The sequence below is a fragment of the Hypanus sabinus genome, chromosome 8, assembly GCF_030144855.1.
Source record: "Hypanus sabinus isolate sHypSab1 chromosome 8, sHypSab1.hap1, whole genome shotgun sequence".
Taxonomy (NCBI): domain Eukaryota; kingdom Metazoa; phylum Chordata; class Chondrichthyes; order Myliobatiformes; family Dasyatidae; genus Hypanus; species Hypanus sabinus.
In genome coordinates, this window is record NC_082713.1 from 55,950,945 (window position 1) to 55,969,062 (window position 18,118).

Here is an 18,118-nt window from a genome sequence, read left to right on the forward strand (position 1 = left end):
TCTATTGAGAAAAGTTCCAAACAAAGAGGAGACCCAAAACAGTTTCAAGAGTTCGGCAATGTTGCCCAGCAGAGAGTACGAAAGCATTGTCCTGTACGCTGGCTTTCTTTAGGAAAAGGTTTGGACCATCTGCTCCACCAATGGCTAGCCTTTATTTCATATTTTGAGTCAAAGAGTGAGAATCAGAAGTCATCACATATTCAGAAAGGGCTGAAAGACCCCCAAATGAAAATATACACATACTTTCTCCATAATGTCACACAATGTTTTGACAAATTTAGTTTGATTTTTCAAAACAAGGTCCCTATCCTCTTAAGTTGGATCAGAGTGTAGAAGAGCACCTGCATGACATAGCAAGCAGATTTATTGAGCCAAAGGTATTGAGAGAACAGAACATTCAGGAGATAGATGTGAGCAACCATGAAATTCACCGCCCAGATGAAGAGCTTTTTACTGGGTACCTGGCAAGGAGGTAGTTACTAAGTGAGGAAGCACAAGAGATCCCCCTTACAAGACAAAGCAGTTCTTCAAAGATGCCAGAGCAGTCTGTGTCAGGAGCTTTCAAAAAATCTTGGAGAAGTTCCCAATGAGAGACCAAATCTCGAAAAATCTTGTCAGTGGTCAATACAGAGAGCCAAGATGAGGTGAATCCAGAGCAGATTTTGACTTTGGCAGAGAGATTTCCAAATGTAATCAAGGCAGATGCAAGAGAACAGCTCCACTTGGAAATCCTGGATTATATCTCAACTAACCTTGAAGGACTGGTGCCAAACTACAAAAGTTTGCCAGTTGCTGAGTTCTGAGGGAGGCTGTCCAAAGTAAAATCTGTGAGCGCAGGGCAGTTGCGATTCAAAGAGCTCTGCCAGTTGATGAAGCTGCTTCTGGTGCTGCCAAACTCTAATTGTGATGTAGAAAGGGCATTCAGCATGGTGCGTCACATTAAGACAGAATTCTGAAGTCAGCTGTCTCACAAAACACTTGTGAATCTGATGTCTTGCAAAATTAACAAATTCGTTGACACAGACTACTGTGAGGTTGAAACTTCCGGCAAAATGCTCAAATCTGCCAAGCAAGCCACATCACGGTACAAGGAAAGTTTGCAAAAGAAATAGAAAAACTATTTGCATTAGCATTGAGACTGCCAACAAAATACTCAACAAGGAATATATATGTAGCATCCGTGCCCCCAATTTACCCCCGTTCGCCTAGGGTGAACCGCCATCGCCCTGCCAATAGTGCAATACTTAGGTGTAAATACAGTGTGATGCCCCCCCAGTACACGCGTGCAACACAAATATCAGACAATACACCAAAGGCAAAGAAATAATTGCAACTTTATAGTTATTCCTTAGTGATGGGTTAGTAGAAACAGATAACCTAAAGGTGCCAAATCAGTAAGTTTATCAGTTTGTGCACATAATATTTTAATACGTTGGAGCTCACGCCTCCGGTTCCATCCACAACGACCTCCTGATCCTTCGGCCACAACCTAAACCGTTGACGTCCAGTATCCGTCACTCTGGAACCACTGTCCGTTCCTCACACGTCCGTCCTCCTCGCTCGCCTCCTGAAAGAGACCGCGAATTCCCGCTCAGCTTACGCATACCAGATAGCATAACAATTCTCCATTGGTTAGTTGCCCCTCCCCCTTAACTGCAGTCATAACCCAAACATTCCAGGCACAGAAACCCATTACAGAGATGCCATTTCATTATAACAATACAGAGAAGCCATTTTGTTAGCCTGAACAGTTAACACCACAATTACTGGTACTGAGAGCCCTACATATATAGTTTCAATATATGATCAAATAAATTGTTCTTTCATAATGAAATGTCCTGTATACATACACCCTTGGTGGTTGAGCGGGGGGTGGGGGGGGGGTGCTTCTTCCCTGAAATTACTTTTTGCAGGGTGGGATGTTTGCAATTCTAAGTTGTCTTAATGCTTATTTCTTACCAACTATCAGTAACAAAAATCACTGCTTTTTCAACACAGATGTGTGCAGCTGACTCCATCTTAAAAACAGTTTGCTCTGAGCACAGTGTAGATGACACTGGATAGAAACTGTTTGGCAACAATCTTCTGTCCCAATTAAGCGGCATAGTGTCCCACATAAACAAAGGGAGTCTCGGCTACTTTCTCAATTAGATTTTGGTTCTATAAGAGTTGTTCCAAATAAGTGACTTCCCTGATTAACTGATGGACCAATTAACCAGAATCCATTGTATTTGAGTTGCTGAAAACATTGAAGCCCCCTTGTACATGTGTTTGGATACAAGGAATGAATATGGTACCTCTTTGCCTTGTTTATTATGTTGTTTTCCAGTCACAGATGGGTAATTTGAAGATCCACATGGTAGGAGTATGTACAGTAGCATGCAAAAGTTTGGGCACTTCTGGTCAAAATTTCTGTTACTGTGGATAGCTAAGCGAGTAAAAGGTGACCTGATTTCCAAAAGGCATAAAGTTAAAGATGACAATTTCTTTAATATTTTAAGCAAGATTACTTTTTTATTTCCATCTTTTACAGTTCCAAAATAACAAAAGAGAAACAAGTCCCAAATTAAAAGTTTGGGCACCCTGCATGGTCAGTACTTAGTGACATCCTCTTTGACAAGTATCACAGCTTGTATAACACTTCCTGTAGCCAGCTAAGAGTCTTCCAATTCTTGTTTGGGGGATTTTTGCCCATTCTTTCTTGCAAAGGGCTTCTAGTTCTGTGAAGTTCTTGGGTCATCTTGCACACGCTGTTATTTTGAGGTATATCCACAGATTTTCAATGATGTTTAGATCAGGAGACTGAGGGCCATGGCAAAACCTTCAGCTTGCACCTCCTGAGGTAGGCCATTGAGAAATTTTGAGGTGTGTTTAGGATCATTATCCTGTTGTAAATGCCATCCTCTTTTCATCTTCAGCATTTTTACAGACAGTGTGATGTTTGCTTCCAGAATTTGCTGGTATTTGCTGGCATTCTCTGCTCTATCAGTGAAATGTTCCCAGTGCCACTGGCTGCAACACAAGCCCAAAGTATGATCGATCCAAACCCCCCCCCGCCCTTTTAACAGTTGGAGGGGTGTTCTTTTCATGAAATTCTGCACCCTTTTTTCTCCAAACATACTTTTGCTCATTGCAGCCAAAAAGTTCTATTTTAACTTCATCAGTCCACGGGACTTGTTTCCAAAATGCATCAGACTTGTTTAGATGTTCCCTTGCAAACTTCTGATGCTGAATTTTGTGGTGAGGATGCAGAAAAGGTTTTCTTCTGATGACTCTTCCATGAAGGTCATATTTGTGCAGGTGTTGCTGCACAATAGAACAGTGCACCACCACTCCAGAGTCTGCTAAATCTTCCTGAAGGTCTTTTGCAGTCAAACAGGAGTTTTGATTTGCCTTTCTAGCAATCCTACGAGCAGTTTTCTCGGAAAGTTTTGTCTTCCAGACCTCAATTTGACATCCACCGTTCCTGTTAACTGCCATTTCTTAATTACATTACGAACTGAAGAACTGGCTACCTGAAAACGCTTTGCTATCTTCTTGTAGCCTTCTCCTGCTTTGTGGGCATCATTTATTTTAATTTTCAGAGTGCTAGGCAGCTGCTTAGAGGAGCCCGTGGCTGCTGATTGTTGGGACAAGGTTTGAGGAGTCTGTGTATTTATAAAGCTTTGATATTTGCATCACCTGGCCTTTCCTAATGATGACTGTGAACAAGCCACATAGCCCTAACAAGCTAGCTAAGGTCTGAGACCTTGGTAAAAGTTTTCTGAGAGCTGAAATATCTTGGGGTGCCCAAACTTTTGCATGGTGCTCCTTTGCTTTTTTCACTTTAAAATTGTACAACAATAATATACTAATCTTACTTAAAATGTTGAAAAGAATGTTTCATCTTTAACTTTATGACTTTTGGAGATCAATTCATCTTCTACTCACTTAACTATTCACAGTAACAGAAATTTTGACAGGGGTGCCCAAACTTTTGCATGCCACTGTACCTATTTTCTGTCCCTATTTATTTTGTGGCACATTTATTCTGGTAATCTGTCACATGGGTGGGGTGTGGTGAAAGTAAATGAGTATAGTTATGTACTCCCACTTGGCCTTGGTTGTTTAATGGATTAAACCATGAGGAATGATGTTTGTTTTTGTTGACCATTATGGAACACGAACTAGATTGCTAACTTTGGTTAAAGACCTAAAGTACAGTAATTCTGATATCACTAATTAGAACGCTTAAGATTGCTATATTGCTAATCTAGTGGCACACAGACCTCCCTTGATACCCCTTACCCCCATCCCTATCTGTTATTTTAGTCTGGTTCTCTTTCTCTCTCTTTTTTCCCCCTCACTATAATCTCCCCCCAGCCCTACCTCTCTTTGTTTTATTTCCCAAAATTCTCCACCTTCCCCCAGCCCATTTCCCTCCAACCTATCACTTCCCAGCTCTCTACTTCATCCCTCCCCCCATTTCTTATCCCCTCTCCACCATCCCATGTTACTTCACTCCTGATGAAGGGTTTCGGCCCGACACGTCGTCACTCCCTCCTCCCATAGATGCTGTCTGGCCTGCTGAGTTCTGCCAGCATTTTGTGTTTTTATTGCTAATTTAGTTTTGTTTTTATCACTATAAGATCATTCATCTTTGCTGCTTTTGTAATAAAGGATTAAAAGTACCTTTATCAATTTGGAAATTCATTATTTGTCCTTAACTGACATCGCCCCTTGCAGTGCAAGTATACTTTGTAACCAATATTGCCACCACTGCTGTCCATCCTGTCATGGCACATATAATTCACTCTGGGATTTTGTGCTTGCATCTCCTATGCGTTTGAAACTGTCTTGTGTGACTCCTGTGTTTCTCTAATCATCCTATTTCTGAATGATATTTGTTTTTTTTAAGAAGCTCCCCTGTGCACCTACTGGTACTGTTCTCTGCCAAATAATTTAAACTTTCCGATGGGAATTCTGAGGTGCAACTATTCAATCTGAACAAATCCTTCCATTCCAAAGCCTGGTTCTACTGCCCAAGGAATTGAAAGATCTTCTGCATTTTATCCAGCTTGCATATGAACTATTGTACCTTTTTATTTTACTCCTATGCTCCAGAGCTTTGACATTAGGAATTGTTAATTGATCCTGCAAGATTAAGAATGAGTGGCATACTGATTTTATTGGTTCTGTGGATGCTAAGAGGCCAATTTTGAAATGGCTGACACTTCAAAAGATGTAGTGGGTGATGGTTGGATGGATGGAGCAACTTGGGAGAGGGAGTGGGGGTGGGAAGGGACTACTCTGTCAAGCAATACTCTAAATACATGGACTCTAGTTTTTTGATTTCATCCTGAACCTACTTTGTGCCATGATTTCTAGGAGTTGGTAGTTGTGTTGAATATCTGAAAGGAAGCCTTAAAACGCATCCTTGAATCTTTTCCCTGACTACCTGATAATCTATTCATCTTCACTCCATATCTGCTTTGACATCGGACATGGGGAATAATCTAAAGATCAATTTCTTTCACTGTGCTGTGCTTGAACATGCTACTCTTGAAATTATTTGCCACCCTGTCAATTTTTTTTACACCGTAATTCTTGATCTTTCTGAGTTGGATTGCCGAAGAGTACTTTTGAAATTTTATACTTCATAGTTCAGCCACTTAGCCTGTAGTGCCATGTGTGTTCCCCAACTTGTGTTTCAAGATCCAATTGCCCTCCAATGAATCAGTGCCAAGATTGTTGATGTATTAATATTCTGAAGGATTCCTACACTGTCTGCTTTCTAATCTTATCATCTGTATCATCATGGTACATATGCTGTGTGACTATCTAATATATTAGTTATAGATTTAATAACCTCCTGTGTTCCTTGCATATCAAGCACTACCTGGAACAAGAAATTCTCAAGCTTCTCAGATGTCCTGCAATGAGTCCAGATGTTTCTCGCCCCACATCTTGAGTTTGAGCAGTTGTTATTATCTCCTGTAACATGGTTGTCTTGGAAACTTTGAAACAGCATCATATTCTCACACAGCTTGAACTGAACGTAGCACGTCTTGGCTGTGCAAGTAATTTCCGAATACCATTTGTTTTAATCAGTTACTTCTATAGTATTAATAGTCATGATTATGCAATTAAAATCTAGTTGGTTTTTCTCTATGACTTCATTATACTGTTAGACCATCTTTTTGATTATCTGTTCTCTGGGCTGTGGACTTAACAAAAATGCTAAACTGGAGGCAGGGAGGTGCATCTGCAGGCAGAAGGAGGAGGTCTTGTTTTCTGTGATCTGGTAGGTCAATGGTCTTAAACATAAATATCTCATGAGTAATTCCAGCAGTTTTGCTTTTTGTGCAAATGCTGAAAAATTGAAATACTTAGATTTTAAAATTTTTCATTAGAACTTAATATTAAATTTTCTTTCAATATGTTGAGCATAGCTGTAACTTTCTCGCTCTAGGGAGACCATTTATGGCCGCATGTGGGAGTTTACTTCTGACTTCTCGCGTGGTGACACTGCTTACACAAAAATGGCACTTGATCGGCATATAGACACGACTTATTTTCAGGAACCTTGTGGGTATGTGTTTTACTTGATTTTTAAAAAAATGATAAATGCTTTTGTCACCCAGTACTAAAATTGGAGACAGCTGTTATGCTGTATTTTTCAATTATCAATCCAACTATCAAGGCTTAAAGGAAGTGACTACTAAAAAAAGGTTCTAATTGGCTGTTGAATTTTTCTATTTCTATGTAAAATGTGAAATTTTGTTTCTTGATTCCATATTAAATTCCAGTAGATTCACACAGTATGTTTCTTCTTTCAAGATAAATGTATACTGTACTGTATAGTCTACAATATAATAAGGGTCTACTTTGTTTTAGTAACACATCATTGCATGTGCTATTAGGCGCATATTGATCTGTACATGTGTCGAGTTCGGATTTCTGCCAGTAAGAACCATTAAACTTAGCTCCTGTCTCCAACATTTTTATTAATAGCATTGTTGTGTAACCAGGCCACATACACAACAAATTGGCGACGAGGTTAATGAACCTACATCTTATCAGAATGCCGGGTTTTAGTTGATAATGACATTCGGAAGAAGAGCACAAGGATCGAGCCAAGGAGCAGGAGAAGGAGGCAGAGAATGGCCACGAGTCCAAAGGAAGCGGGAGCACAGCTGCGGTAGGAAACGTCGGGAGACCGAGACACAGTCGGGGAAGCAGCACATCCAGGCGAGACCACAGCCGGCGCTGACCCCCAGGGGCTGAGGGTCTGCCTGCCCCAGAAGGGAGATAAAAAGGAGTGACACACACATCTAGATGGAGTGCACTCGTGGCATTAGCAAAAAGGACATGTGAGTCAAAAAGAAAACAAGGGGAAAACAGGCAAAATTAACGTAACATAGATGGTGATGATTGGAACCATTACAGCACTTGATAGTGGCATTGAAGACTGGGCAACTTACATTGAAAGAGTGGAGTTATATTGTGACGCTAACGGTGTTAATGATGAAAAGACAGCCAGCTTCTTAAGGCTGACTTATACTTGTGCATAGCATCTATGGCGTAGGTAGTGTGTACCCTACCCTGTAGGATGATGTGCACCTCCCCAAAAAATCAACTCACGTGTCGCAGCGACGCAGACCGCAACAACTGTGATTGGTCAGCTTGGTAGCATCGCATTTCCTCGTACGCATTTCTGGTTGCTTCTTCTCCGCCATGTCTGTACACCGATGCGAAACAGATAACCAAATCATCAAATTTACCTGCCGACATGCAAAAATATTTGAAATGCATTTCCTCATCCATGTCTCTCACAAACAATCTCAAGACAGTGGCATAGAAACCCCACCGCCAACTAGCGTTTTGGCACACACCAACGCATGCTCGCTATGGAGTAGAGTGACACAGAAGTGAAAATCAGGGCTACAGAATAGGTTGCGGCGTAGCCCATACACACAAGTATGAATCAGCTTTTACTCAGTGTTATGGGAGCAAAAACATATGGGCTGCTATGGAGGTTGTTAACTCCTGAAAAACCAGCTGACAAAATGTTGAAGCAAAGAGTAGACACTCTCCAACAGCATTTAAACCCCAAACCACTAGTCATTGCTGAAAGATTTAAATTTCACAAATGGAATCAGAGCCAAAATGAAAGCATTTCTGAATATTGTACAAATTATCAGAACATTGTCAATTTGGAGCTGGTCTTTCGACTGCATTGAGGGACAGGATAGTGTGTGGCATGCACTGTGAAACCACACAGAAGAATTTCCTATGTGAAAAAGACCTTACATTAGAGAAGGCACTAAACATTGCAATATCAACGGAAAACAGCAGCACAGGGTGCTTCACAGATACAAAAAACAAATCCTGGAATATGCTACGAATAAAATGTCACTGAACAGAAATGTTACCATTGTGGGAACGTGTCACATGACCCTGATGACTGTGTTGGTTTAAAGACAAAGAATGCAGAAACTGCGGCAAACGGGGCCACACTGGCAGAGTATGCAAAGCTAGTAAACAGCAGAAAAAAGACAAAATACAGTGCAACAAGAAACCCCAGAAAGGAAAATACAACAACGTACACAAAATGGAAGAAAGTTGATGAAAACGATTCAGACAAAAGTGTCTTGTCTGCAACTTCATAGCGTGAAAGAGATAGATGATCAATTAATAAGGATCACTCCACAAGTGGCAGGTGTGAGACTGAAAATGGAGTTGGACACAGGCTCAGCTTTAACAGTGATCTCCGTACGCAACTGCAAACAACTGTTTTCTCACATAACCTCTGAACAAACTAAACTACTGCTAAAGACTTACACAGAACAGAAAGTGCATCCCAAAGGTGAAATTAAAGTGACAGTGGCCTACGGAGACAAAACACAGCAGCTGAACCTCAATGTACTGAAAAATGAAGAACCACTGTTGCTGGGATGTGAATGGCTCAGGAAAATCCAGTTGGATTGGCACACCATCAAGGCACTAGATATGTCAGCAAAGGAGGGCAGCTCAGTGGGGAAGATATCCGCAGTTCTCCTCTCACCCATTGTCAACTATTAAAACAACGAGGAGCTAGACAGCATCGATGATGAGGATGACTGCAGTATCCATGGCCATGACTCAGATGAAGATATAGAGGATGCAGGTGAGACAGATATTGCCAATAAGCAGGATAACGAAGACTACCTGGAAGTAAAAGAGCAGATGTACCAGGAGAAATTGACATCTCTCAAAACAGCTACAGCAGTTACAAGAAGGCACTTTGCAGGAGTATCAGAAAAGGATGAAGAAACTAGATCAACAATACAAGGAAAGAATACGAAATGCAGAGCTTTTTCTGCAACTGGAGACAGAACAAGAAGAAAGGAATTATATTAAAGTGAAGAGAGCAGCAGTGAAGGAATTTGAAGATAAAAAGATTGATTTAGAAGATAAAGATGATTGAGAATGAGAGGCTAACAATGGAACTCACAGGAGATTCTATGGAGGTAAAGCCAATAATAAGTAGGAAACTAAGGAGGAGACCTAATGACCCTGTTCCAATTACAGACAAAAGATGAAAACCTGCACATGCGCAGTTAAAATTACTTGTTAACAGATGATGGAAGATCTGTAAACTCTCAATAAATTTCAATCTCCAAAAAGACCAGCATCTCTGTCTTCTCCTGAGCATTTTCCTAGCACTTCTGCTGACTCAACAGCACAAAAATATGAAGCACGAATAGAAGATGGAAAATTATATTACGATAAGAGATGGTATCATGAAGGTCAGGCTATCTATTTGGAATCTAAGGAGAATACGAAGATTGGCTGTGTAATTAGCTCAGTTGGAACAACTGAGATATGGGTAAGGAAGACAAATGATAGCACAAAGATGCGTATATATCTAGGACAGCTGCACAGAGGAGTCTTCATTATATGGAGGCGATCTGCTGCCTAGAACTCTTAGCAAGCTGGAGGCGCACATCTCCTTAACTCCCTATGCTCAGAGGTCAAATTTTCATGACTTTTATATGGAAATCTGTATTAAAACAAACAAGTTTATTGACAGACTGAAGAACACACTATTTGAAGACACTTTGCAATACCATCTCAGTTTTGATGATTGTACATATTTTTTAAGAATAATATTCATCTTTTCACGGATTTCACTTTGCTTTTGTCACCTTTGCAAGATGGAGGTGACTACTGTTTATGGCTGGAACCTGCCAATTTGTGGATTGTTTAATTTATTCCAGACAATAGAGTGAAGACCTATTTGTTTCAGTGCCAGACAATCTAGAGAAGACACCCCCCCCCCCCCCCGGGGACTTGAGTTATAAATCGGTCTTAGACCAAAAGTTTAAAAAAACAGGCTTGTTATAATTTAATATTGTTACATTACTTTGTTATAATTTGATATGATTAAGCTGTTAAGTAAACAATGTTAGGCGTTCGTATGTTCAGGGTAAACATAATTTGTTTAGCATAATAAAAAAAGTTGATGCACTATTAAAATTAAAGGGGAGTAGTGTACCATAGCTTACTGTATAATAAGGGACTACTTTATGTTTTAGTAACGTCATTGAATGTGCTATTAGGTGCGTATTGATCTGTACGTGTGTGTTGAGTTCGGATTTCTGCCAGTAAAGAACCATGAAACTTAGATCCCGTCTCCAGTGGTTTTATTAATAGCATTGTTGTGTAACCAGGCCTCATACACAACAGATATATTTCAGATATGGTTTCCCTCTATAATTTTACTGATCTTGAATGGCCTCCAAAGAGGTAGGAAGGGAAGTATTATTAGCATTTGATAGTCTGATCACTGTTAACTGAACCTGCTAAAAAAAAACTTGATATGCTTTATTGTTGAATAAATGTTTAAAACTTGTCAGAGTGAATAGTTTGAACAAAGCACTGGAGAACAGTGAGAAATGTATGAAACTCCTTTTTACCCTATGTCTCTGAGATGTGGCTCATTAGCCCCTTGCTAACGGCCACCGGACTGAGGCTACATCCACACTAGACTGGATAATTTTGAAAACGCCAGTTTCGCATAAAAACGATAGGCGCCCACACTATGCATTTTTAAAAATATCTCTTTCCACACTGAAACAGAGATTTCGGTGAATCTCCTCCTCCTGTGCATGCGCAGGGTACATCTACTGAAAACAAGCGACATGTTTGATGTTGAATCTCGCCGTAAAAGTGCGCATTTGTGTAGTTACAGACTAGAAAAACTTAAAACGACGAACAGCTGTTGGCTTTCGCGCAGGAGAACTTAAAAGTTAAAAAAAACAAATACTGGAGTGTATGGAGGCAACCGACAGGGAGTTCACAGACAGATTGACCCTGCTGACGACGAACATTGAAAAACCGACAAACTCTGTTGCATTAATAAAGCACCTTGTTAACTATATAAAACATGTCTGCATCAGTGTTATCTTGTATTTCCATACAATGTTACATTAGGCTATTAGACATCTATTGTCAGAGAAGTACTTGCTTAAGTAGGTAAACCACCTTCATACGAGCAAAGACAGAAAACAGAGCAAAGTGAGTATACTTATTTATTCAAACAACACACACAAAATGCTGGTGGAACACAGCAGGATAGGCAGCATCTATAAGGAGAAGTGCTATCGACGTTTCGGGCCGAGACCCTTCGTCAGGACTAACCGAAAGGAAAGATAGTAAGAGATTTGAAAGTAGTGGGGGGAGGGGGAAATGCAAAATGATAGGAGAAGACCGGAGGGGGTGGGATGAAGCTAAGAGCTGGAATGGTGATTGGCGAAAGTTACAGAGCTGGAGAAGGGAAAGGATCATGGGACGGGAGGCCTCAGGAGAAAGAAAGGAGTTGGTGGGGAAAGCACCAGAAGGAGATGGAGAACAGGCAAACAACTAAATATGTCAGGGATGGGGTAAGAAGAGGAGGAGGGGCATTAATGGAAGTTAGAGAAGTCAATGTTCATGCCATCAGGTTGGAGGCTACCCAGCCGGTATATAAGCTGTTGTTCCTCCAACCTGAGTTTGGATTCATTTTGACAATAGAGGAGGCCATGGATAGACATATCAGAATGGGAATGGGATGTGGAATTAAAATGTGTGGCCACTGAGAGATCCTGCTTTTTCTGGCGGACCGAGTGTAGGTGTTCCACAAAATGGTCTCCCAGTCTGCGTCGGGTCTCACCGATATATAAAAGGTCACACCGGGAGCACTGGACGCAGTATACCACACCAGCCGACTCACAGGTGAAGTGTCGCGTCACCTGGAAGAACCGTCTGGAGCTCTGAATGGTGGTGAGGGAGGAAGTGTAAGGGCAGGTGTAGCAATTGTTCCATTTACAAGGATAAGTGCCAGGAGGGAGATTGGTGGGAAGGGATGGGGGGGGGGGGGCGAGTAGACAAGGGAGTCGCGTAGGGAGCAATCCCTGCGAAAAGCAGAAGGGGGGAGGGAAAAATGTGTTTGGTAGTGGGATCCCATTGAAGGCGGCAGAAGTTACGGAGAATTATATGTTGGACCTGGAGGCTGGTGGGGTGGTAGTTAAGGACAAGGGGAACCCTATCCCGAGTGGGGTGGCGGGTGGATGGGGTGAGGGCAGATGTGCGGGAAATGGGAGAGATGCGTTTGAGAGCAGAGTTGATGGTGGACAAAGGGAAGCCCCTTTGTTTAAAAAAGGAAGACATCTCCTTCATCCTGGAATGAAAAGCCTCATCCTGAGAGCAGATGTGGCAGAGACGGAGGAATTGTGAGAAGGGGATAGCCTTTTTGCAAGAGACAGGGTGGGAAGTGGAATAGTCCAGATAGCTGTGAGAGTCTGTAGGCATATAGTAGATATCAGTAGATAGGCTGTCTCCAGAGATGGAGACAGAAGGATCAAGAAAGGGGAGGGAGGTGTCGGAAATGGACCAGGTAAATTTGAGGGCAGGGTGAAAGTTGGAGGCAAAGTTAATGAAGTTGACGAGCTCAGCATGCGTGCAAGAGGCAGCGCCAATGCAGTTGTCGATGTAGCGAAGGAAAAGAGGGGAATGGATACCGGTATAGACGGAACATGGACTATTCCACAAAGCCAACAAAAAGGCAGGCATAACTGACACTTCACCTGTGAGTCGGCTGGTGTGGTATACTGCAACCGGTGCTCCTGGTGTGGCCTTTTATATATTGGTGAGACCTGACGCAGACTGGGAGACCGTTTCGCTGAACACCTATGCTCAGTCCGCCAGAAAAAGCAGGATCTCCCTGTGGCAACACATTTTAATTCCACGTCCCATTCCCATTCTGATATGTCTATCCATGGCCTCCTCTACTGTCAAGATGAAGCCACACTCAGGTTGGAGGAACAACACCTTAAATACCGGCTGGGTAGCCTCCAACCTGATGGCATGAACATTGACTTCTCTAACTTCCGTTAATGCCCCTCCTCCCCTTCTTACCCCATCCCTGATATATTTAGTTGTTTGCCTGTTCTGAATCTCCCTCTGGTGCTTTCCCCCCCACTCATTTCTTTCTCCTAAGGCCACCCATCCCATGATCCTTTCCCTTCTCCAGCTCTGTATCACTTTCGCCAATCACCTTTCCAGCTGTTAGCTTCATCCCACCCCCTCCGGTCTTCTCCTATCATTTCGCATTTCCCACTCCCCCCACTACTTTCAAATCTCTTACTATCTTTCCTTTCAGTTAGTCCTGACAAAGGGTCTCGGCCCGAAACATTGACAGCGCTTCTCCCTATAGATGCTGCCTGGCCTGCTGTGTTCCACCAGCATTTTGTGTGTGTTGTTTGAATTTCCAGCATCTGCAGATTTCCTCGTGTTTACTTATTTATTCAGTAAGTTATGGGTCAAAGTATTTGGTGAGTACATTTCTAACTCTTCTGGCGTCAGTTTCGTTGCCGTCTGTTCTGAAATTGTTTGGTTGCGTTCAAGAAAACAATGAAATAGTGCGCTGCCGTCTGACAGCATTTTCAGAAGAGTCCGGTTACCCCATCCACACTGATCTGGCCAATCCGGCATTTTCAAAAATACCCACTTTGGAGAGCGTTTCTGAAAAGCCCCGGTTTTGGGGGATGCAAACGCTGTTTTAGTGTGGACAAAGGGTAAAAACGAAGAGAAAAAGCTTCGGTTACGGATTTATCTGGTGTAGTGTGGACGTAGTCTCAGTGGTAGGAAATCATCTTTCCAAATTCCATACATCTTGGCAATGTGACTTGAGTCCCACCAAAACTGGGAATTTGGGATGTCTCGCCCACCCAAACCCCGATCTATATGAATACTGTGTAACTGCTGACCCCACACAAATGAATGTCAGCAAGAACTAACAAATCGTACACTGCATACAATTATAAACAAAGTATATTTACAAATGTCAACTTTATCAAACAGTCAGTAAGAAAAAGAAATGGAAATAAATTTTAAAGTCCCATTACAATTAACCCAATCCAAATGTACACACAACTTGGAGCTCATCGTGAAGTTGTCTTTAGCTGACATGCTGGAACCATGGTCTGTATTAAAGCATGTACCACCTTCCGAATGTCGCTTGAAATCCATCGTGAATAAACAGGCTCCCCCATGGGAGTATTGGTCCTTCCTATTTGAAGCCATTCATCTGCATCAAGCACCTTGTACAACAGGGATGGCATCCTCTGCCATCTTCCCTCCTGTTTTCTCCCAACTCCTGCCAAAAAGACCTAAACCCACATCAGTGTTGGTCACAAAAACCTCTTCACCCAGCGTGCTGTAGAACTTTCTCCCAATTCCAGCATCCTGATTGGGTAACACAACATTCCTAAGCTGAGCAACATAGCTCCTTTAGCTCAAATCCAAACATGGTAGAAGTAGAACAGACTGCTCTTACAGAACTGGTAAAATGAAACACTTACAGTAGTGGTCGCCAGCCTATCAATCATGATCAACTGGTCGATCTTTGAGAATTTCCCAGTAGATCCCGAAAAAAAAAGAAAAATAAATACACAAATACTGTTGAGAGGTTGTTTCTGGGTTGCAGGGTTTTAGTTCTGTTCTTTCTGCCCAGTGCGCATGTGTGTAGCTCCCCCGCCACACACTACACAGTGTACTTCAGTGATCCCCAACCACCGGGCCGCGAGGAAACAATATGAGTCAGCTGAACTTTTCCTCATTCCCTGTCACACTCACTGTTGAACTTGAACCCACGCGAAGTCATTATGTATGTGAAGTCATTACCCACACGAGGTCATTACCCATGTGAGGTCATCAGTCACCTAAACACAGTGATACCCTCATGCCAGGGATCACTGGTTGGCCTCGGGTAACCGGCCGCCTTGTGCGGCCAGTGAGAAGTGGCCAGTGCTACTGGCCTGGAGTGCGGACAGATGGGCACCACCTCTTAACCTGTTTAGCACACCGAATGTTTGTGGGGAACCTGGTGCTAAAATATTCGCAGACGACCTAATTTGGGCTCAGGGTTTCGTGAGTAGCAGAGCAGCTACCTCACTGTGACCTACTGAAAGTCATCCCTCGAGCCAAACTTTTGTTGGTTGATAGATCCTACAAGGGGAGTGGGCACACGCCCGTCACACTCCTCGCTCCGTCACTCTCCGGACTGCGACTGGCACGGGGACCTCTGGCCCTGACCTTGTCCTCTCACCCCAACTACGAGTAGCCGCACCTGGCGGCGGGCGGGCGGGAGGCTGGAGTTCGGGTCCAGAAGCTGTCTAACGAGGCAATGAAGCCCTCAAAACTGCTTCGGTACCCTGAGTCCAAGCATCCTGCACTTAAAGACAAACCCGTTGAGTTTTTTGAGCAGAAAAAAAACGTGAGCAAGCGGGACAGAAGCAAGTGCTGAGAACCACAAAACTAAATTGCGGAATAGACTGGACACAAGGAACCTCCTTCAGTATCGCTGTACTCTGGTTGTGATTAATACCAACACCCCCCCCCCCCCCCCCCCCCCCCCGGGCCGGTTGGTGGCCCTTGGTGTACATACTTTATTTCTACTTCCGGGTTGCAGGGTTTTACTTCCGGCCCTTTCTGCCCAGTGAGCATGCATGTAACTAATCGATTTGGGATCGATGTTGCCTTTCACTAAGGCCGAGGTAGGGGATCCTTGGGCTTTAAAAGGTTGGTGACCACTAACCTACAGCATAGCAGTAAAATTCTTAACTAAGGTGTTACATGTATATCCTTTAAGGAGCGTGAAAGATGTGAATGAATGAAATTAGGATAGGATAACCCAAATATTTATCTGATTATTTGCCAATGTTTTGCTTAATCTCAAGATGTAACTTCAGTTAAAATATAATGTAGTTATTGAATGATATTGAATTCTGAAATTTAAAACTATACGTTTAATTTTAGTCTGTAATGCATAGGATATTAGATTAAGGACTGTTCTTCTGCTTAGTATACTTAGTTCTAATTTACACTCTTCTGGAAGCTGAAGGGACTTTAGTTAATCATCTGCTAATGAATGAAAATGAATGTGCTTTATCTAATTCTGTTATTTTTTTTAAATACAAGAGTACAGTTGTTTCACTGTCTGAGGCATGATGGAACTGGCGGAAGAACTCTGTTGGAAGATGGTTTTAATGCTGCAGAAAATGTACGGAAACAAAGTCCTGATAACTTTGATTTACTCACTAAGGTGCCAATCAAGCATGAATACATAGAGAATGTAGGACAATGTCACAATCACATGATTGGAATTGGACCAATTCTGAATGTTTATCCATGGAATAATGAATTGTATTTGATAAGGTGAGAGCAATCATCAAATATGTTGATCTTGTTATTTCTCTGGTAGAATAAACAGACTGCCCAAAGATGATCCTTAAGGCATCAATACTGTCTATCCATCTGGAGAACTGCAAGTTAGCTGCTCAAGAGTTTTTAGATTGGTAAATTTGGCATCATTCCTTTATCATATGATGGCATTAACTTTCTTGTGACCAATGTTCCCTCTAATTTTTAATAGTCAGTGTGTGCAAAAATCTTATGTTGTGCAAATATTTTTTCCTGTGACAAAAGTATGTGCACACTGAATGCAGACATGGCACAGTTTATGTAGGTTTACAAAATATTTGACATAAAACTGTACAGGATAACAACAAAGTAACATACATATTTAAGTCACTCAAGTTATTTTTTTTCTCACCTGTCTTTGGCATTTACCCATTCTTGGTAAACTCTATCTAGACTAATAGAACTTCCATCCAATTGATAGCTTTTCATTCTCATTAACATATCCAAATGACATTCACCTAAACGGTTTCTCAGCTTGTTTTTGAGTTGATTCATTGGACTAAAACTTTGCTCACAGACAACTTGTGCATCACGACAATACAAACATAACTCCAGTTTCCAAATCATACATAAATATTTCTCATAGCTGAATGTTCATGACCTCATGTGCTTTTGGTGTAGCAGGTTCTACTATTTTGTTAAGCCATTCAACTTTAAAGCAAATTTGCAGTTCTTTTTCACTTCACGCCCTTCGCTTCTTTTGAAATCGACATAGTGAATCGATATTTTTTTCAATAAAAACTTAGTAAGCTATCTCCAGGATTTGAAAACGATCTTTGTAAACTGTATGATATGAACTCTGTATGCCAAAGATGGCTGCCGCCGTGATGCAGCTGTATAAACCGGAACAGGAAAAGTGAGGTGATGTAAATTAGTGACGTGCATTGTAGTATTTGAAAACCCGACTAGTTAACAGAAACATTTAGCTAAAAGATTATTTTCAATAAGTATAATTATTAATTACTACATTACTTTAGGTAACCAATCTTTTGTGCGCACATTAATTTCCTTTGTGCGCTGATTGAAAAACGTGTGTACTCATACAGTTTAGAGAGAACATAACTTGTGACCGCTGTAGATTGAGCCAAGGTGAGCTAAAAGCAGCTTTCAATTCAGACTGAAAACAAATTAAATTTTCTTTTCTGTTCCCTCCCCCACGAATTTCCATTTTCCAGCTGCTTTGCCCAAATTTTTAACCTTTTGTTTAGTTGTATAAATGATGAATTTCGGCCACATATTTGCCTAAAGGTTATACCATTTTAACTAAACTTGATACCTGTTTATTTTCAAATTGGGATCAACAAGAATAGCTTTGAGTTCCCATTTCCTGCACTTCCTCCTTCCACTACTATGA

The 18,118-nt window shown here is 41.7% G+C and overlaps 1 protein-coding gene across 3 annotated transcripts in view; it reads left to right on the top strand.

Annotated features, from left to right (window-relative positions):
* The window catches only part of tmlhe (trimethyllysine hydroxylase, epsilon), a 36,745-nt gene that overhangs the window by 10,451 nt on the left and 8,176 nt on the right, over positions 1–18,118 (top strand). For all 3 annotated transcript variants that reach the window (XM_059977230.1, XM_059977229.1, XM_059977228.1), the window contains 2 exons: positions 6,452–6,571; positions 16,483–16,719. In XM_059977230.1, the coding sequence (XP_059833213.1) occupies positions 6,452–6,571; positions 16,483–16,719 (357 nt within the window). The remainder of the gene's footprint in view (positions 1–6,451; positions 6,572–16,482; positions 16,720–18,118) is intronic.